Raw genomic sequence first — 22,914 nt, forward strand, 5'->3', positions numbered from 1 at the left:
ATCATTAACACAGCACATAGTCCTGCACATTTAGGAGAAAAAGCTATGTTAGACAGTATTCAAAACCTTTGGTTCAATAAGCATTTACGAGCAGCAGCAAAACAGAAAGTGCGTACTTGCATGATCTGTTGTCAGTTCAACCCAGGTAAAGGCATTCCCGTAGAGCAAGGTGGATTTCATCCTCCTGATCACCCTTTTGAAGTCCTCCAGATGGATTACATCCAGATGGAACGTTGTCGAGGATTCAAGTATGTCCTCGTAGTTGTATGTGCACTTTCCCGATGGACAGAAGCATATCCAGTCCCAGATTACACTGCCGTGACCACTGCCAAGCAGTTGGTTCACGAATTTTTCCCGAGGTTTGGTTTGCCTCGTGTCGTGTATTCAGATAACGGACAGCCATTCTCGTCCGAGCTCATGAAGCAAGTTTCCCTTTTGCTAGGTTACCAATGGAAGTTCCACTGTGTTTGGCATCCCGAAGCAGCTGGATTAGTAGAGAGACACAATCAGACTCTGAAAACACGTCTTGCCAAGGTCTGTGCAGAAAAAGGAGTAGACTGGATAGTAGCCCTTCCAGTTGCTCTCTTCTATATGCGAATGGTAGCCCATTCTAGGACAGGGCTATCCCCGTATGAGGTGGTTTTTGGCCGGCCACCGAATATGTGGAGGACGCCTCTGCCCCGTAAATTAACCAATGTTGACAGTACTATGCTGACAGATTACCTTGCTTCCTTGATGTCTGCACTACAATCATGTCGTTCACAGGTCGCAGTAGCCTTTCCAGACAACACCGAGGTGAAGCCACACAAGATCGTCCCTGGTGACTACGTCTACGTTCGCAATTTTGACCGGTCGAGCCCTCTGGAGCCCCGCTGGAAGGAACCTAAGATCGTTTTGATGACCACAAGGACTGCAGTCAAACTCGAAGGCAGAAAAAGTTGGCTCCACTCGAGCCACGTCAAGAAGTATTATGGACTTCCGCCAAAAACTGTTTCCCAGGACTGCCGCATTCCAATCGTTGATACTAAACTCCCCCTGGTAGAGAAAACTCCGTCCCAGGAGTACAGATTAAAGTTGAGGTCTAGTAAGTCAGACAGTTTAATTGTTTAAGTCCCCCCCTGGGTGAAGCGATTAGACAGGTTCCTGACATGTACAAGATAGACCCACATAGTGAGAGAGATAGACAGGAGATCAAGAAACTGAAATATTGGAAGAATCTCCGAAGCCGTTGTATTGTGACTTTACTTGTCATGTTTTTTCTGAGTCTTACGATTATATGCCTAAGCTATGTGTTACACGTATATTTTCCTATACAAGCACATTCTTCTTTCAATGACACTGCAGACCACACCTTTAGTGATCTGCCCCCGCACGAACTTTCTTATCGACTTGCACTGCGTAACCATTCTTTCATCCGTATGTTACATCATTCTCACCAGACCAGCAATGCCACTAATTGCTGGGTATGTGGCCGACTACCTCCCTACCAGAAAATGATGGGAGCCTTGCCTCTTTTTCCTTACCCGTTTACACATAATGGTTCATGTGGTGCATGGTTTACATTAATGTCCTCGTTAGATAGTAAGTCCAAAGTTTCCCAAGGTAATTGGATATGGGGAGACCTGAATACAGTTATGAATAAGGCATGTTTCCCAGACAAGGAGGGTCTTCCCCAGATGACAGGTACCGATCTAGAAAACGAAGTATATGGATTAGGTAATTTTACACTTAGCCTCATGATTTTGAATGTCCAGTCAGAAACTAGTTCGAACTTACCCTCAATATCGGTTTTACCAGTGAAGGGTGACCTATGCGTTAGAAAGAATGGTTCAGTACATCTAGGACACAGCGATTGTAATACAGTTATTGAATTCAGTGATAAAGGCAAGTCTACATTCAAAGCTTCCCGACATTCCTATTTCATTTGTGGCCATACAGCTTATATACGTTTACCTCTAGACTGGGATGGTACTTGTTACATTGCATTCCTACTGCCACCTGTTTTTCTAGCCCCACCTGACTACCATAGAAATTCTCATCTCATTCATATTAGACCCAAGAGAGATCTCCCGATTGTCGATTACACTGAAACGACATGGGAACAATACACAGATTTCAATAAAGGATTCTTTCCTTATCTAGGAACTGTTTCAAATAGTAAACTAATACGTAAATTGACCAGAACTCTTGAAGCAGTAGTAAATGAAACTACTTTTGCTCTAGGCAACTTAACAGAAGAGCAGTCTGCTATGAGACTTGTCGTTCTTCAAAATCGTCTCGTCCTTGACGTCATCCTGGCAGATAGGGGCGGGGCTTGTAGAGTCATCGGATCCAGTTGTTGCGTTTTCATTCCTAATAACGCACCGTCAGTATATAGAGCCATAACTCGGCTCCACAAGATTGCAAGTCAGATACACCAGAATCCAGGCACCTGGACCTGGTCCGGTTGGCTCTGGAGCGTGATATCAGCCTGGGGATGGAAAGTCCTATCATTCCTTGGAATAATCCTACTCATAGTATTCAGTTGTTGTCTATGTCTACAATGTGGGCCAGCGATTTGTGGCTTGTGCGCCACGACATGTATTCCCCATCCAAGTCCACGTTCTCGTGCCCGAATGAAAAAAGATGAGCAAATGATGTTATACGAACAGATAGATGGACTCATGAAGATTGATATATCCTGAAGGGAACGTAGGGGACAAGGAGGGAATGAGGTAATTGAAATTTTATGGTCAAGTATGTCCCCTAACGTGTACCCCAACGTCTCCATGTACGTGCTTATAAGTACATGTAATTTCCCTCCATGACCGAATATGAAGACGCAAATACATTTGCGTCCAACGTTAACATGTCCTCTTTCAGATCCACCATGAATGGATCGATAATTCAGTTCCTACCCATGCCATGCCAACGTCTTTACATGGTACACTTTTACGTTTTTCCTGGCTCTGCCGAGCTAGGCCCTGATTTCTGTCTCCGAGCCCTTTCTGCTTTCTGCCTCTGAAAGCTGCAGCATGGACACGTATCCCTGACCTCTGCCTTACTTCCTGCCAAGCGAAGCGGTGCCTGGCTCAACCTGGCCTGCCTGCCAAAACAGTATTTTGCCTTCAAGTTATCTGTTCAGCCTCCTCGAAAATACATTCCTGTCTAGTGATTTAGGTAAACATCTCCCCGGCTGCAGAGTAAAGAGCAAGCCTTCCTGTTTCCATGCAAGTAATTTACAGTTCCCGTTGCCATAGTAGGCCCATGGCCCTGCACGTAGACACGTAGACACATATGCACGCACTAGCATTCAGTATAGAATAGCCTCTGCCCGAGAGACCTTTTACTCCAGATAATACATCCTCCAAACATAAGATACCAGATATGTTATAGGTCCAGGTCGTTCTGACATCCCAAACTTCTGTCTCCTCTACTAGTGTTAAAGTTCTCCCCAGTTACACGTCTATGTCACGTCATGCTAGCTGCGCGCGCATCCGCACTTCCTGCTGACTCTGCAGATTATCTCTGTGCATACACCCACTTATGACACTTTCTGTGACGTCCACATTACGTTCACGTTATACGCCTCCGTGTACGCCTATTACACGCCTTCTTTCACGCCCCCCTGTTACGCACATATGTTCTTATCTCGCTCTTTTTCACCTGTTACGCCTACTGTATTGGATTCAATTATGTTACTTTACTATATATAATGTGTAATGTTAATAAAACGTTGACTGTCCCTTCCCGAACCCTAGTGGTGACGGAACATGATATCCAACCTCGAGGTTTTTCATTAAACCCTGTATGACTCAGATACCACGGACTCTGCCTCTCATTTGAATGAGCTGTCTTGTAATGATAATTATACGGAAAAACTGATCAGGTAAATTTATTTACCACAGATTCGTGTTTGGAACCTTTGCATGCAGGGGAAGCGTGCTTGCCCCCGCAGTTGGCGCATGCGTGTTGAAACTTACAAGCGGAGCCCCATGAGCAGTCCCCTGCCTCGTATCTCCAACAGATCGCCTTAGCTGCGGTTGGGGAGTACGATCTCCCGTTCGACCGCCTCTGGCATGTACCACTCCTCCCCTTTTGGTATGAGCTCCGAAAGGGCTGGTCGCTTTTGCCCGCCCAGGACCTAACCTCCTTAGCCGTAAGCATCTTGTGGATGAAACCCGATACATCCTCTTCATTCCACTCCATTTCGGGGTGCCTCTGCATTTTTAATCTAAACCCTTTATCGTACTCTAACCAGGCATCCCCAGGGAACTGCCTCTGTGCTAGGTGGATGTTGGCCTCGTATAGCCACAAGTCAGCAGCGCAATGGGGGAACCTTTCCACTATAATGCATGCCATGATTCTGAACGCATCTAGCCAATTGTCGAAATTGCGCTCCTTTCTGGCCCCGCGCCTTTCTCTCCTGTCCTCCTCCTTCCTGTCGCACGTAGTTAGATCGAGCCCCTCTAGCTGAATTTCTAGCAGCGAAAATATGTCTATGAATTCCTTGCGCCATATCCTCTCTTTTACTGCAAGAGGGATGAGACATGCCAAGCAGGTGGCCTTCGTAGTCAGGGACGCCGGACCAGGGGATGGCCTGATGTAATGATCGTTGACTACCCCGCTCGGAGGTGGGCTTCCCAAAACGGGGCTGTAACCCCACCCGGGTAGCGGGGAAATCTGTTCACCTTGGGCGGACAAGCTTACCTGCACTTGTTTGTCGGGCCCACCCCGGATCAACCATATGCCACGTGAGACCTGCCGCTTCCTCAGCTCGCTGCTCCCTAGGCCCTGCCACTCCTTGCCCTGTGCCACTAAGTAGCCCCGGCGCCAGCGATTTTAAACATTCCTTTACGATGTCACTAATATGCTCACCCTTTTTCTTTTTGCTGGTCGTCTCGCCCTGGTCGCTGTCCTCCGGTCTCGACGGAAGAGGTTTCTGCCGTACTTTCCTCGGAGGATTCCTCTTGGATGTTCTCTTCATCGGCGTGTTTTTTAGCTTCTTGGGTGCGGAAGGCCCTGGTTCTTCGTCTGCCTGTTCCACCGGTCTGTTTTCTTTCCCTTTACCCAAGTGAGGGTGGAGCCAGTCGTCACCGTGGATGGCCGCTAATTCACGGATCTTCATCAGTACCTCTGCCCTCTCGTCTGGCTGGCCCTCCGACATGTCGTGATCGTCTGCGCACTTCCGTGTGGCTTCTTGGTTTGTCTGCGTCAGGCCGTCGGCTGGGGCACAGCTAATTGCGTGTGCTTACCCCGGGCTCTGAGCTTGTTGCCGCTTTTCCTGGTATTTGCTTCGGAGGAGCTGGCACGGCGCGCCGTACTCCACGAGGCGTCTTCGGAGACGATGACCTGTATCTTCCAACCGTGGCCTCGCCTTCTTCAGCTTCGTCCTTCGCCGCGTCGCCTCTTTCCTTCAGTCGTTGTTGTTGTTGCGCCGTTCTCCCAGCTCCTCGAAGGCGTTGTGCTTCTGCTGGGAGGGGGCGTCGCTTAAATCCTCCTGAGCCCTCCATGCAGGCCTCAGGTGAGTCCCCCTGATTGGGGGGTTCAAACAAAGCCAGGTTGACCATTGGGCGCCCTTTGGGGGCCCTCAGGTCAACAGGTCACTTCCGGTCGGGTGGCTGGTGCGCACCCCGCTTCCGCTGGTTCCTGGGCGCATCAAAGCGCCCAGAACCAGTTTACCCCCGCTAGTGGCACCACGAGGGTTATGGCGCCGGCCTTCAAGCCTCCCCCACTCTTACGGGAGGGTGCGGCGGCCTCTGCAACTAGAGCAATAACAGTACACCAGCTGGAAGCGATCTTATTTCTTTTGACCATTGTAAAAACATACAAAAAAATTATATAGCTAAAGCTGAAAAAGCAACGCAGACCAATTAATAGCACTGGTACAGCAAATAGCAGACCAAACAAAGAAACAAAATAAACCAACAACTATATTTGATAAAATAACAGAGGAACCGAAAACAACACATGTTATTCCTTCTGTTGGACAAAACAACTGTTTCAAATTACTAGCAATAGATCAATCCAACCAGGATGGGGCAAAAAATCAAAAAATCCAGAAAGGTCTAACTAAGCGGCAGAAAAAACGGGCAAGAAAAAACAGAAATCAGCTGTCAAATTGTTTACCTGCAAATAAGTAGTCGCTGGTTAATTTTTCCATCTTTGATCGGGCCAAAACAAAATCAAAACATGAATCTAATACTAAAGAGGGGACACAACAGCCATCCACAAGGGTAGAAAATGAATGTAAAGATCAGAAGAGTTTACCCAAAGAAGAGGGACAAAAACCCATGATTAAAAGCCCTAATGATCCGGCCCATATGACATCACCAAAAACATCTACGCACACAGAGGGGGATGCCCTAGCTAAAACCTTAGGAGCTGGGAACTCCACCAACATTGATCGCATGAGTTAGACTGCCTTAAGTTGTATAGAATGGAGCACGGATCAAGGGGCCAGCAACGTTGCACAATTAAATAAAACTCTAAAGAGTCTGCAGTGCGAGCCGCAAAAAACGGGGTTCAACCCCCGCCAAAAATTACGTACACCATATGAGGATAAAAAGTACTCCATAATTGGCCACGAACATTACAGGTACGAGGCAAGCAATCGTGGACTCCAATGTGTGGTCGCTACAGGTGCGGATATGAATCATAAAGCGCCCTCTATTCTGATCACCATTCCAAGCGCCAATCCCACATCAGGGAAAAGTAACAACAAAAACAGACAAATAACAACAAAGGTGGACAGAAACACTCACGATCAAATACAAGTAACGATAACCACAGATAATAATGTAATGCAACAAAGCACAGAAATAACAAACGTAGAAAGGCTAGGACCCTGCCCTGTGATTGCCGCCGCGGAATATGGGCATCACTTAGAACTGGCCGGTCCGAAACGAGCAGACCGGGAAGTAAAGGCTACGGCTAGTATGTCAATTACGCAAACCCAGAACGATGCTTACAATCAAATAGCTAAATATCTGCATGTTAACGCAAAGGACTATGAAAGTCACAGATCAACGAAACCTTGGCCAAATGACAAAACACATATTATCAGTGGATACACGTAACTGGGTATGGGCTCCCAGGCAGCAAGGCCAAACCCTGCCTAAATAATACTAAAAACAACTGCCAGTGCTGCCAATATGAATCACAATCCCTATTTGTATCAACCACATACAAATTAAATGCTATGTAAGCGGAGTCTATTTTTTGAATCAATCTCTTTGATTTTGATTTTGATTTACTTTGTCATTTTTTCATTTATTTTAGCCATTTATTCATTGTTCAAAGACATTTTTTTCAACAAAACATCAATCTATATACATACACTTTTTACAACATTAAACCCTTTCATTACTTTCATACACATTCTCTCCCAACAAATTTCTCACATCAAACACATACACACTCAATTATTCCGATAGCAAAAATATTTTCTGTACAATTTATATAATTTTATACAAGAACCATAGTATACAGTTTTTTAAATAAATCGATCCAAATACAAATAGAATTTATATTATACTTATGGTTCAAACAATAGTAAGGTCTACGCGTTTCGAACCCCCTTTTGTTATGGGGTTCTCATCAGGACCGTAAACTCTCTATTATTGTTTTCTGGATAGAATTTCTTTACAACGACGCTCAACCACTTGTTTTTTGTGAATGGTGTTCTTTCACTAATTGAATTTTTGTGAGCGCCTCTCATTTAAGGGGCGATGACCTAGACACCTCCGTTCAGTGCCTAAGCTACTCCCAACAATAGCATATGGGAGTGTATTACATCATGGTAAGAGTGCACAGCTCATGGACAAAATACAAACGAAAGTCTACAAGCGTGTATTCGCCTTACCAAACAACGCATCTCCTGCACAAGTAAGACTTGAATTCGGTTTGCAATCCCAAGTGCTGCTGAAAAAGTATTAGACTGTTAAACTTTAGTACGATGTCTGGATGAATCAGGTAATTGAGGTCTATTGTGCCATGTGGGAAGCAATCAACAGTGTCCCAGCTCCCACTATGCCAAGTACTTAAGACTATCACTAGAAACGACCAAGTTGGCAGCACTTTGGGAAACCAAGCTTCCAGTTCTATCATTCAAACAGATGGTAAAGAAGGCTGCCAACAGGCACTTGTTGCTCAACGACAAGTTAACCTTTAGTCCTCAATCCCACGCCTGGATGACAATTCAATCATATAAAAAGCCTGTACCGGCAGCCTATCTAGACCTCGCTTTTTCGCCTTTTATTAAACGTAAATACCTGAATCTAAGGCTAGGTAACCTCCAACAAATGCTGATCAACCGAAATTGAGGCCCCAAGAAAGTAAGGAATGCGATTTATGTGGCGCAGGAAGACAAGACCTCATCCATCTGATTTGCATTTGTCCTGTTCTGATTCAGGAACGTCGGAGTTGGCTAAAGGCCAAGGTCAAGGAACATGGAATTCGCACCTGTCGGTCTGCGATCGTACAAATCCTATGCTCAGTGGATCCTCAATTCATTTGCAGAGCAGTCGAATTTACTGCCAATCTTGAGAAAAAGCGAGGGCTATTGGCAAAGACTTGAACCTGCAACATGATCTCCTTATATATGTGACTGAGCCATGGTTCTTGACAAGTTTATCCTGAAGTTGGAATCCTATTTTCATTTTATAAACGTTATCTGTCATATAGCAGTGATAACTCCCTGCTTTTTAAACATTGTGGTATTTTATATTTTGTAACGGTTTTTATTAACTATACAATAAAGAATTCATTCATTCAAAAAAAAAAAAAGCTGCCTGAAGAATGAGCACCCGATGAGTGGCTGCTTGCCATGCAGCTGAGAAGAGCGACTGAAGATTCGCCCGTATGGTCCGGAGACCATTGAAGTTAAGAGGACCGTTGGCCTTGTTAGAACATGGTGCATGTCACTGCACCCGGAGAAGAAAAAGAAGAGTGGAAATCTGGTCACCCAGAAGAACTGGAAAAACGCAGGTGCGTCAAAGACAACGAGAGGAGTAGCACAAGGGCTCGGAGAACCACAAGCCAAGAACACCTCCGAAGACACCAGACAGCCACCATGGCGCACCGACGGCCCTGGCGACAGCACCAAGGGAGAACCACACGTAAGCCGCCGCAAGCGCAAACTGCGTTGCTCCCATCGCTTCACAGTGAGAGCGTCAAGCCCAATTGTCGGGAGTTGGAGTCAAGTGGCATCCCTGCTCCTGACCGCAAATGCCAGAGGTGCAAGCCAAGATTCAGAAGAGGCAGTCACGTGGCTACGACGTCCATCCAGAAACTTCCTCTCCTAGTTAACCATTGCCACCTGTCGTCCAGGTTCGATGGCAGCTAGATCATCAGTGCCAAGTCCATGACACCGCACTCAGCAAGAAACGTGGCAGTGTGACCGGAGGGTCTACAGCAAGAATCGGACAACCACCTGAGGTCAGAAGAGGAAGTCGTGAGTGGCAGGGCCGGACGATGAAGAAAATCCAAGCTACTACAGGAGTGTGCCCTGACACAGCGACAGCAAGGGGAGAGGGGGATGACCCGAGAAGGAACTGGCAACCGCACAGCAGGAGTCCGAGAGTAAGCCGCACAGCCTGCGCGAACCGAGTCTCAAGTCGTACGTTCCTCAGCGCGTTCATCACTCCTCCTTTATCAAAGTCCCAACAGCCCAAGAAGTCCATGTAGACAAATGCAAGTACCTCACCAGAGAACACAGGGGTACCTGGCCAATCCCTGCCTCAGGCGATCAACTCCAGACTAGACGCCTACGCCCATCAAGGCAAATAGTCACCCGCCTTCGTCCTGATTCACCACACGGCTGGCAATGATACCATGCCTAGCCCTCATCAATTGGGTCTACTGACACCGTCTCGAAGACACATGGAGTGGAGTCCTTCACTAGTGCCAAACCAGCCGACAAGAAAACTTAGAGGCTAACTGCTAACCCGAACTGCGGCAGAGAGAGCATGTCCTGACCAAGACCCATACACCCTTGAGGTTTGTGCGAGAGACTGGCTACTGGCTCATCAGCGTCTTGCAGCAGCCCCCAGCCGGCACATTCGCAGCCCCAATCGCAGCCCACCAGCAGTCATGTGGCAAGCCGGAAGAAGGTCCTCCCCAGGCGGGAGAGCTGAAGGAGACATTGCCCCACCAACAGGTCACCGGACACAGTAAGACAGCCTAAGAGAGACTTCGGGCGATCTAGAAACAATCCAGTGAGCTTTCACCATGGACTACCACCATGATCTTGACGCACCCAGTAAATGAACTATTGTTACACACTACATACCATCATCCAGGTCGGCGGACGGATGTCACGAGCGACTAAAGGACATGATTACACTGGCACGTTCCTAGTGCGCAGATGACATCTTCAAGCAAGAGTTTGTGTCCTGAACTGATCAGGTTAAATAATGAACATCTGTTGAGAGCATCCTGCTACAGTCAAACTCACCAGCCCTTGTCGACCGTCTTTCTGATGCCGGCCTCGAGAAACTGATGGACCCTGTGGTGTACATTTCACTGTTAGTTATTCCTACAAGTTGAAATTTTGAGTTTTTATTGTCATTAAAGTTTTGGAGGAATGTTGTGTCCTGCGAGACACGTTCTAGTGTCTCGACAGGCACTGGTTTAGTAACTACCCCCCCCTATGGGAGTGGGCACACAGACACCCCACACCCATCCACCACAGGCATCACGAGTGACGTGACCCGCATATAAATGGGTCCGGGTGCACGTGCTCTTGGCCAGTTACTTCTATACAGCCCCTGGTGTCTGTGTCCATCATTACTGCAATGTGGGCCTGAGGCCCAATATTACACTAACGTCAACATGAGGCCTGCTTTTTTGTCTACAGGCCCCCCACGTACCATTGTATCCAGGCAGACAGGGCGGGTGGCAGATGCGTTCAGATCGGAGCCGTGATCAGGTTTCGTGTTTGGATTTGGTTGGGACACTCGCCTGTCGTTTCAACTACCCCCTGAGGAAGGCCGCCTCGTCTCCACACGCCGCTAGTCCTCGGCGCCCAACACCCAGGTAGCTCTCCCTCCTCCAGTCGCAGCCCAGGACGGCAGAGGTCGCTCTACGCCGACTGCCAGCCGCTCGCAGTCACTCCATACGGCATTTTAGTGCAGTTCTGAGCAGAGATTAGAACAGATAGTGGGGCAAATCCGTGACTGCCACGGAGCTGTTATTTGAGATGGGGCCTGGGCAGCAGTCATCCACGGAGACACCATCTCTGCTAAAACTCTCTTCCTTAAATAAGTCCTAGGTGGAATGCAGAGGTACTTGTAGAAATGTATTTGTGTGTGTGTATTGATCTGAAAGTGAGACTGTAATGCAATGATTTAAAAGTGAGAGTTCTAAAGTAGTCGAAGACAAGAAAATGTATTGGTTCCGTATAAGATACAAATCACCTTTTTTCATCGCTCTTTAATAAAGAAGAGAAAACAAAGAAAACTCTGCCGGTGATACCTCTCGTGTTACCTCATAATGGGGCCATTACAACTTATTTCACTAGCCGTCTTCTGTCCATTCAGAAGTTTAGACATACACATAGTCTTCCAGGCCAGAATAATCACATCAACAAATAACTACTGGATGTTAAAAATCAGAATGTTCAATTTTTCTAAGGAGGATTCTGTACAAGCTCGAAAAGATAATTACATTTAAGACCTTTGCAGTTTCCAGTAGTTTCCAGTAATGTTATAATTACAAATCTGATGGCATTTATTTCAGCTGTGGCTAAAACTGCTATGCTCCTCAGAAACGTTTCCATTAATGCATATTTTGTCGCACCCACAAGTTAATCAGTCTTATCAACTTCAGGCAGTATGCATTAGATTCTTTTTCCAGTTAGATACAAATAGGTCAGGCCTCTGTGGAGTTTATTTAAATGAATTCTGTGCACTATGTGAATTACTTTAACATGTATTCGGCTAATTCCCTTACTTTCCCAGGTCCCAAGATGAGATTGCTTTTGTATTCATTGTTTAATAGAAAAGGACAATTAAATGACCTTGGTAGCCATCATAGATATTTTCAATAAGTTCATAATCAAACTAACCTCCCCCCCACAGTGATTGAGACTTTCTATCTTGCTACTGAAATAAAATGTCTACTTTTGTGACTGCACTGTACTCTGGGATGCTGCAACAACCCCATGACGTAAAGTGACAGTATTGAATCCCTTTTAAAGTGGAATCTAAAGGTTGTCTATATACGTTTCCTGTAATTTCTCCTTTTAGGTGAAAAGGTGGGTTTAATCCCGTTAATAGCTTAATATACTTAATTTTCATTGCTGTTTTTTAGAAGCAACATTAAAAGGCTATCCTTGACAAGAACATGTAAAATCGAATTACTGTGGGAAGAGAATTTTCTTTATTGAAATACACATATCTGGGATCTTGCTCTCAACTAGGGATACTCTATGTTTGTCAATTTAATGAAGATTTAGATCTAGGGTTACAGCCAAGTAACTTTTCGTGACCAGCTGTCTTTCTGTGGGGGCTGACTTGCTTTTTGAGTGCAGTACTACTGGTAACTAAGTGACAGTAGTTGTTGGACTAGTATCTTCAAAGTAAACATACAGCTAAATTAAGTGTATTATTTTCAAAAGGTTAATTACTGTAAGTGTGTCTCCTGTATCTAGCAATCTAACTGTCAAGACTTGTTTGACTAAATGTATGGGTTTTTCTTGTATTTGTTAGCACTGATATTTCGCTTGGAAGGGAAGATTCAGGAATCGCTGGAACTTTTCCAGACTTGTGCAATTCTCAATCCCCAGAGCAGTGACAACTTGAAGCAAGTGGCTCGATCGTTGTAAGTGCTTTCCTTTTGCCATTAACGAGACTAATACATTTTCTGGCATGTCCTAGTTAAACTATTCCTCTATAAAGCTTCATAAACTAATTCCATGATTTAGTTTGAGTCCTTTCTTTGTATTGTTTTATTAAACGTTTAAGAGTTAATTACAATTATAGGTAAACGTCACCTTTCCTAGAAGTGAATCACATCACTACAGGTAAAATTGACACAAGATTGTTTCATCTTGTACACGCTTGTAAAGAACAATCTGAATGCATCCTTACAAGGGTATACAGAGGGAAAGTATTTACAGCAGTATGATATTGGCTAGTATGCGGGGCAAGCAGGTCCCAACCACAATACACTCTGACACCAACATAGTGCGTAACAAACAAGTTGTACAAATGACAGTTGCGAAAAGAAGATGGCTGTTTTATCAAATATGATAATTTGATTTGTGACTCGGACCATACCACTTTTAATGTTTGAAACACTCTACATGGCATTCACTAGGCTTCTTGCTGGGGGATTTCCACTTTAAGATTATTTCTTTTGATGGATACTTGTAACCACAGATAACTCATTGTTAGTATCTCATGCACCAGACTGGATCTGGATTATCAATGGCAATTGTTCCCACACAAGGTACATGGCAAACTGACATCAAATACTTTCTTTCCGCCTCCTTTCTATCAAGATCTGGAGCTTTCCTCCTAACATCGTTAATTGTACTGATGCCAAATTCCAATGATAAACAGGTGCCAGGCAGAATATCTCATCCCCCAAGGCAACATGTTCCAGACCACGGTTCGGTTCGAGAGCAGTAAGAACACGTCAATCTCTGATCCGCACAATATTTGTTTGTGACGCCTAGGTTCCATCACAATTTGAAGTTGTGTGCCAGGTGTACCTGCCTGAACATGCCTGAAGTTCGTCAGGAAAGAGAAACTCAACATTATGAAACATAGAAAGTGTTTGCATGTTAGTCAGTGATCCTACTCCAAATAACGAGGCCATTTCCGCACCAAGTTTTGATCTCGATCCAAGACTAAGTCACACCATAAGTGTAAGAAGGCTACGAGGGATTTGTCCTCTTCTTGCCACTTCAGAATAGGCAAAAAGCCAAGCACTGTGCTTTCAAAATGCCCAACTCCTCAGTTGTTTTTTGACTTCAGAAGTATTCCGAGGCTGGTTTTGGCATGCCTTTTGGACCCTGTGTCATTGTCGACACCGCAGCACCTAGAGGTCTTTATAGAAGCTGTGCTTCCAGTTGCTGCCTGCTTCCTCTGCAGCGTCTTCTGGTACCATGGATTCTCGGGGACCACCAGTCTCACTTCCACTGCCAGGTCCTTCCGCAGCACTGACCCCAAAGGACCCTCCTCCCGCTTCCTTGCCAGTGCCAGCCACAATTTGGCCCATGAGGACAAGCTGGTCATGGACGCACTGGTGCTGGCCCCAATGACGATCCCAGACCAAGAGCAAACTAAATCACCAAAGCTCAGCCCCCAACTTTGGATGATCCCCAGCCTCTCCTTTTTAGACCAGTACTGTATGGCTGTGTGGGCCTTTTCCGCTATCTTTTTTTAATGTAGTTCAGGGTCTTCAGAACATAATATGCAATGATGAGGCAACAACTTGCTCTCCCCTCACTGTAGTGATTCTGGATCATCTGTGAACTTACAAATTGTAGTGGGTTGGACTATTATTCTGAGACTGAATTAGAATATCCACCAGGTTCACCTAAAGAGGAAAGTACTTCTTTGTGGTGGTTGTCTGCAAGGCAGCTTAATTTACTTGATTGTTACTTGATGTACAACTCACCACAGTTGAAGCAAAAGCAGTCTTGATGAAAATCTTACAGCCTTGGCCTGCTGCATCAAAGCACTTTCTGCCTTCATGAGGCCATAACAGAAGCTTTAATGGCTGCTTGAATGAGGCCTTGGTCGGACTCCTCCTGTCAGTCATCCGGTTGCTAGACGAAATATGACAGTCAGTGCTGATCCAGGCTTACTGACCCAGTACCCAACCCCAAGACCTTGGTGGTTGCAGCTTCCACAACTATGGTCAACCCTAATGCGTTTCCTTCGGCACGGCCGTATAGGATCCGTCAAAGCACATTGACACTTTGGAAAAATGGTGTTCTCGCCAGATTGGTCCTTATGTTCTCAAACACTGTGACCTGGTTCAATGACATGGACAATGAGATCTTGTCAGCTGCCCCTGAAGAGTTCAGGAACGTCCTTGCCTAAACAATTCAGGACGGAGAGAACGCTTTGTATATCTTGAGGGCTGACCTCACAACAGCAGACTGTGTGGGCCAAGTGATGGGCATCAGTGTCTTCATAAGGGATAATGCCTCATTGTGAGATACTGTTTTTTTGGTGATATTCGGACATCTGTAATGGACATGCCCTTCAATTAATCGAGGCATTTTCACCAACAATGCAGAAAATAATTCTGAGGCTACTCGCGGTGTCCAGCACATGAACAACAGTGACCTTTGAACAATTTCACCACCAGCCCCCAGACTTTTTACAGCTCCAGAGGATGTGGTGATGGCTGTGGTTTTGTGGACCACCAAAGGCAGCACTCTGCCTCCTCATCCACCATTGAGGCTTCGAAGCCTCCGAGCTTGACTTTCCCTTGTAGGACCATGCATAGGTAGTGGTGGGCAAAGTTCGATTTTCCCTGCCCAGCAGAGAATAGATCACTTCCGATCTGTGGTTGCTGCAAATTGTTTAAAAAGGATATACCCACCCAGTTTTAGCACCCCTCCTTGTATCCCCCTCATTCCTATTCCAGGGTCAGTGGATCATGTTGCCATACGTTTGCAGAAGGTCAAGTAGTCAAGGGGACCGAAATCAGGAAAGGGAGAGTTGTTACCCTGCTAGTGCCCGGTGCCCAAAAAGGATGGAAAGCCCAGGCCGATTTTGGCTCTTTGTCTCCTGAATGCCAGCCAAGGCAATTTCTGCCCTGTACCTGGGTAATTTAATATATCCTTCGACTTGTAGGAAGTGTACCTTGATGTGCCCGTATTGTAATCCTTTTGATGCCACTGTTGGTTCGTGATGGGGTAGGAGCATTTCCAAAGTCCCATTTTACACTTCAGCCTCACCTTCATTCCTTCTTGTGTTTGCGAAGGTTTTTACAGTGGTACCTTGACGACTGACGGCTCAAGGCGGGCGCGCTGCAGTCAGTTGCAGACAATTTCTAAAAAACGTTTGCCCTTCTTTTATCTCTAGAGTTTTTCATCAGCAAATTGAAGTACTGTCTGATGCAGACACAGTGGATTCCCTTCATAGGATGACAAAGTGGCATTCCCACCCCAGGAACGTGTCCAGGACATTTAGGATATGATCTTCATGTTTCAGGTTCAGTCTCTGGTCTCGTGAGGTTGCTACTGAGGTGGATTGAAATACTTGCCTCATTCTTTTTCTTGTTACTGTGTGTTTGATTGATGACGCTTGTGGGCCTTACACCAGGACTGTCTGTCGGACAACATTTATACCTGAAAGGAGGCAGTCCAGGACTTTTGGTCATGGTAACTGAACACCAACTTGTCATGTGGCAGTGTATTCTTCCTACTCTAGCTAGAGATCACAATCGTGATGGATGCATCCTCTGTGTGTTGGAACGGTCACTTGAAGGGGTGGTAATGAGGAGTATGTGGTCCCCAGTGTGCTTCATATCAAACATTCATCTGGGATTTGTAGAGCGCGGCTAATCACCCATGTGGGTATCCAGGCGCTAGGATACTGTTGGGGTTAGTCGAAAAGACAATCATATCGACCTCCTGGAGATTTGCGCCATCTGCTGGCTTTATAAGCCTTTTTCCCATCCATCAAGGGCAATCTCTGTACAACTCCTGATGAAATGACCGCCATGTGGTATTGCAACAAGAGGGGCGGTGAGTAGTCTTGAAGCTTGTGCCAGGTAGCACTGTGCCTTTGGAGATGGCTGGAATGTTGGGATAATTTCCAGGGTAGCCAATCATCTGACTGCCCAGTGTACTCCAGGGTGAACAGAATATAGCATGTTACAAGGCATGCTTTTACTACACGGAGGGTAACAACGTGGTCGTTACTATGACCACGTTGTTAAAACGCGGTGCCATTACTACGCAAGTCATTTCATCGACTTGCAGTAGATGGCGCTGTAACATTAAGAATATATAGTTTACTTTTCCAGCCTACGCAACAGTAGGGAAGGTCTTGGAATAGGAAAATATACTATTCCTTATGTTAGAGCGTCATCTACTGCAAGTCGATGTAATGACCTCGCGTTGTAACAATGCGGTCATTGTAAAGGCACAAGGTTGCTTCCCGGGTGGACAAGCTCAGCAGATGTCAGCTGGCAGACCACAAATGGCATCTTTATCCTGGGGTGAATAAAGACATCTGTGCCCAGTGCTGTGTCTTGGTTGGATCTATTTGCCACTGATATGAACACACACTATCAAGATTACTGTATTCTGAAGTTCCCTCCAAGAAGGTTCCTAGGGGATGCATTCCTTCTGCAGTGGAGCACACGACCTCTATATCCGCTTTGACCACTGCCTCCCTTGTCTTGAGTTCTGAGGAAGGTCAGTACAGATCAGGGCCAAGTCATTTTGAAATTCCTTCATTGAGCTAGGAGAGTATGGTTCCCTGACCTTTGTGCCTTAGCTTTTGCCATCTTACTTGTGTGGTTTCTTGGAAGACCTGCTGTCTCAGCAACAGGGCCGAGCCCTACACCTGAAACGCGACAGCCTACCAACATCTTTGGAGACAGAGTGATAAAAACTGAGCACTTTGACTTGTGTGCTGGAGTTGATGTGATTATTGTGGCTTGGCGCCCATTCACTAAATTCATCTATTCGAGCCAGTGGGAGAAATTTGTGGCATCCTGTAGGGACCGTCAGATTGATCCCCTTCAAGGCAAATTTTCAGAAGTTTGCCTTAACTTTGGTCCAGCAAGTCTTTGCTGTGGATGCAGTTAAAGATTAAGTATGGTTGCAAAATCCGTTCCGCTCGCGTGATTTGCGAACCGTGAATCTCGCAAAATTGCAGAAAAATGTGTAAATTTGCTCGCGGGTGGATTTTTTTTTTTTTGATGGCCAGCTCACTCAAGGGACCAAAGTTACAGGCACACACGGTCACTGGAGGCAATTCATCTGGCCCTTTACGCAGCTGCAGTGTAGGAAAAGCACTATACATTTACCCAACGAGGTAGCACTTACTGATTAGCCAGTAGAAAGTACTCCAGTTGAGTAGAGGTATGGCACAACCGGTGGCATCATCGTGGATAAATATGCAGGCAGGATTCATTCTGGCACGATGCTTCTGTCACAAAAATTAAACCTCAACAGGTAGCACTTACAGATAAAAGCAGGTGCCAGAGTTGAAGCTCTAATTCAGTCACGCATTATAATCAGCCCAAACAACTAGTGAGCACGGTCCAGGTGTGCTTCCTCCCCATATCTACCGCCTACAATTAGATGTAATCCTTGATGGGAGGTCTTTGCATCCACGAGTTTCTCGAGCGCAATCCCTGTGTACTTCCTGTGACCAGGAGGCTGCTTTCTTCTCATCTGCTGCTCTGATTGGTCTCTGACCCTTTATAAACAAGAGGCATGTGAACTCGCATAGAAGCCCCACCCGTTTGGCCCCGCCACACACACACTAGGGTATGCAACGTTTTCCCGCCGTTTCCTCACTATGATGGACAGCTCACTCGAGGGACCTCGGCGCCTGTCGGCGCGGTGGCAAAGTTACAGACACACGCACTGGAGACAACTCTTCTGGCCCTTTAGGCAGCTGTAGTGTAGCAAAAGCACTATACATTTACCCAACGAGGTAGCACTTACTGATTAGCCAGTAGAAAGTACTCCAGTTGAGTAGAGGTATGGCACAACCGGTGGCATCATCGTGGATAAATATGCAGGCAGGATTCATTCTGGCACGATGCTTCTGTCACAAAAATTAAACCTCAACAGGAAGCACTTACAGATATGAGCAGGTGCCAGAGTTGAAGCTCTAATTCAGTCGCGTATTATAATCAGCCCAAACAACTAGTGAGCACGGTCCAGGTGTGCTTCCTCCCCATATCTACCGCCTGCAATTAGATGTAATCCTTGATGGAGGTCTTTGCATCCACAAGTTTCTCGAGCGCAATCCCCGTGTACTTACTGTGACCAGGAGGCTGCTTTCTTCTCATCTGCTGCTCTGATCGGTCTCTGACCCTTTATAAGCAAGAGGCATGTGAACTCGCATAGAAGCCCCGCCCGTTTGGCCCCGCCACACACACACTAGGGTATGCAACGTCTTCCCGCCCTTTCCTCAATATGATGGACAGCTCACTCGAGGGACCTCGGTGCCTTTCTGCGCGGTGGCAAAGTTACAGACACACATGTCACATTATTTGTGCAATTGGCAAAACAATCCGCGAGTTCGCTGGAAAATCCGCGAACTCGCAGATTTGTTTGCCATTTTCGTGAATTTCCGGACCGCGAATCCGCAAAGTTCGCCCATACTTATTAAATATTATAGGTCTGTCCTCTCAGCCTTTTATGTTTGCCTGACCAAATTATTTTTTTATTCAAGTCATCTGTTGTGACGAAATTCTTCTAGGTTTGACACATGTTTACAACATGACCCTTCATGATTTAGCAACATGGTAACCATAGAACTTTAAAATAATGCTCACTAATTCATCACGCCTCAATGGGACCTTAACTTTGTCCTCACATCTTTGATGTGCATGCTGTTCAAGCCTTTGCTCTGTTGCTTCTTGCTGCACTGTAAAGATAAGGAGCCCCCTGCTACTAATGAGTTCACCTAGGCAGATAAATGCATACTGTGAAATTCCTAGGGTATCTTCAAAACATATTTAAATAACCATAATGTAAAACAATTCTGAAAAAAGCTGACACTGTAAATTTGAAAAATACAAGAATTATTATGTATTTGGTCTTTTCTTTAAATATAATTCAATATATAAATTTCATCACAGACAAATAAACATATGTATCACATACATCCTGCATTCATCCCTTTATCCATACATACATATCATACACAAGTTTGAATTGTTCATATTAATCAATTGTTTGTACATGCCTGATGCACAGTGATTTCCACTGTAAGAAAAACATTTAATCATATATATCAAACTCACTTGCCTTCAAAGAATTCCGCAGCTTGTTTTGCGCTGAGGACGGAGCCAGGGTCCGCGCAACTTCAAAGCTCTCTGCTCATCCAACTGCTGCCTCCCCGAGGACTCGCTGGTGTGAGCGTGACTTGCATTCGGCAGCGTCAGTCTAGCGCTCCCAGCTGGAGTCCGAAGGGTTCGAGGCTTGGGCATTACCTATCACCTGCAAGCCGGGGGACTGCGAGGACCAGCAACCATCACGTTGCTCAGCTGGTTCCTCTTCCCCCGGCGGCAACGCCCACGGACACGCCCACCACCGAGCCAGCCTTAAACTTCGTGACACCCGCTTCGCGGGTGCCACTCACTTGCCTTCAAAGAATTCCGCAGCTTGTTTTGCGCTGAGGGCGGAGCCAGGGTCCGCGCAACTTCAAAGCTCTCTGCTCATCCAACTGCTGCCTCCCAGAGGACTCGCTGGTGTGAGCGAGACCTGCATTCGGCAGCGTCAGTCTAGCGCTCCCAGCTGGAGTCCTAAGGGTTCGAGGCTTGGGCATTACCTATCACCTGCAAGCCGGGGGACTGCGAGGACCAGCAACCATCACGTTGCTCAGCTGGTTCCTCTTCCCCCGGCGGCAACGCCCACGGACACGCCCACCACCGACAACCACATAACCACCAACATTTCACCCGCGACGCGGGACGCGCGCGGGTCGCAGCTCGGGCTAAGACCGGGCAAAGAGCGGGCCGTTTTAGGCCGTTAGAGGCCGGATAGAGCCGGGCTGGGCCACCCCCTAACATTTAGCCTAATTCCCTACTCAATATCCCTACCGGCACAAATATGTCCTCAAGAGGAAGCAGAAGCAAGACGGCAGCAAAGAAAGGAAAATTAACAGGCCCGATAGATAGTTTTATAACCAAGGCTAACACCTTTATAGATCAGAGCATTACACTCATAGAACGGAGAGTATCCCAAGACCTCCTGGAGGCCCGACGATCCTCAATGGGCCATATAGCAACTGCTAGAACACCAGTTCCTCCCAAAGGCCAGAGACATAGCGAGGGAGCGATTAACAACAGGCAGAGCCTCCCAAATATAGTGGATCTATCGGTGTCACAACTCTCAGAATCTCAACTGATAGATGACTCCGACTTAGAAAAAACTCCTGATTTAGCTCCACACCCCACACCAGAGGAGGTGAGACAGGAAAGAGGGAGGAAGGAGGGAGCCATAAAAAAGAAAAAGAACCTTGTAGAGACAAATAAAATACCAACGAAAAAACAAACTCCATCCGCAACAGAGGAAGTAGGAAACACACTTAGTCCCCCTTTGCTGGGTAACCAGAGTAGGCATACTGTGAGTATACATCACAAAGTCTCACCCACGATTAATTTAATGATAGCATCTGAGGACTCCCCAATAAATAAAACCGATTGTAATTACAATCTTGACTTGTTGGAAAAAATTGAAAATCTTCTTCATAAATCCCTCTCACCCATTCAAGATACCCTCGCAAAATTAGAAAAGGCTGTAGCAGAACTCTCAGCCTCGGTAAAAGTTAACTCTGCTGCAAACTGCGAACAAAACTCAAGAAAAGTACAAAAACCCGGACCACAAAAACCGGCAAACATAACCTCTGTGGCCCAAACAAAAAACTCGACCTCTATACCTACCGCAAAAAATTCGACCCCTGTACTTATTACAGCTCCGAAACCCCAAGCTACAATTCCAACCAACACTAAACCATCAGGTACTGTAGCTGCAACAATCCCACCAGGAAATAATAGCACCCCCAGTACTTCTATTACCACAGCTACAAAGAGTACACAACCATCAACTAAACAACCTCAATCACACCGACCAAGAGAAACACAACGACAGGGCGACACACGGCCAGTAACAAGACCAGTAACACTTCCACCAGAAGCGAGTCCCTTTGTCGCTATACTGACAGGGGTACCAGAGCTTACGGATCAAAAACACGAACCAAACTGGTCATTAAAAAACAAAATACAACACTGGCTTAGCATAAATCGCCCACCACCACCCCCCTACTGCTCCACCAGAATCCTGATGGTCAGAAGAGCCCCTTGGGTCGGTCATGGTAGACAATCAATACAGGGGGACTGCGTCCTAATAACTTTCGAGCGAGGACCCCAGAATAGTAGAACATATCTGCTTAGGAGAAGGTCATACCATAAACGGGGGGGGGTAGGAATAAAACGTCTCTTTTTTCTACCCACCCACACTTCAAGACGCCCCCTCGCAAATAGAGGGACCTTGGTATACAGTAGGCCCTCATCATCGAGGCAGAGAAAGGGACGAATGGAGAGGGCAAGAGCAGTGGAGAAATTATAGAGAACCCCCACGTTGGGATGGCTGGAACGGTCTACCTCTAACAAATATGTATAGTGGCCTAGAGTGTGTCGACTGACCACCACAGCCAGAAGAACACTCCCCAAAAAATTCTGATTCCCTGCCATTCCCAGACACCCCTCCAATCCCTGAAGACCCAGCTATTCCTAGCAATTTACAAACAGATAAAATCCCCCAAAACAACCCACCAACTTTGAGCCTGATCTCCTGGAATATTGCAGGATTACGGTCAAAGGTGGAGGATGGGACTATCATGTACCATGTACACAGACATCAAATAGTCTGTATACAGGAGACATGGTCACAACTAGAACAGCATATACAGGGGTATAAGACATACTTCTCCCCTGCGCTGGTGGGACAAAAGGGAAGACCAAAGGGAGGATTAAATATCTATGTAGCTAACACCATTCAAAACATAAAAATAAATATCATTGAGCTGGACCCCAACTTCCAGATCATCGGTATTTCTCTATCAAAAAAAGAGTTTGTAGCCATCATCAACTTCTATAATAACCTTGAGGAATTACAACTTCAGAGAGTTTTGGCTCACCTTCATAAAAAACTAACCACCCTTAGACAGAAACAAGGAGTAAGGGGTGTAGTATCCATAATATGGGCAGGTGACT

At 46.1% G+C, this 22,914-nt stretch overlaps 1 protein-coding gene across 1 annotated transcript in view; it reads left to right on the forward strand.

Moving 5' to 3' along the window:
• BBS4 (Bardet-Biedl syndrome 4) overlaps positions 1-22,914 on the forward strand; it is a 481,469-nt gene that overhangs the window by 239,970 nt on the left and 218,585 nt on the right. The window contains exon 5 of the mRNA XM_086959248.1: positions 12,690-12,801. Within this exon, the coding sequence (XP_086815374.1) occupies positions 12,690-12,801 (112 nt within the window). The remainder of the gene's footprint in view (positions 1-12,689; positions 12,802-22,914) is intronic.

Source organism: Lissotriton vulgaris, chromosome 2_2 (genome assembly GCF_964263255.1).
Source record: "Lissotriton vulgaris chromosome 2_2, aLisVul1.2, whole genome shotgun sequence".
Taxonomy (NCBI): Eukaryota; Metazoa; Chordata; class Amphibia; order Caudata; family Salamandridae; genus Lissotriton; species Lissotriton vulgaris.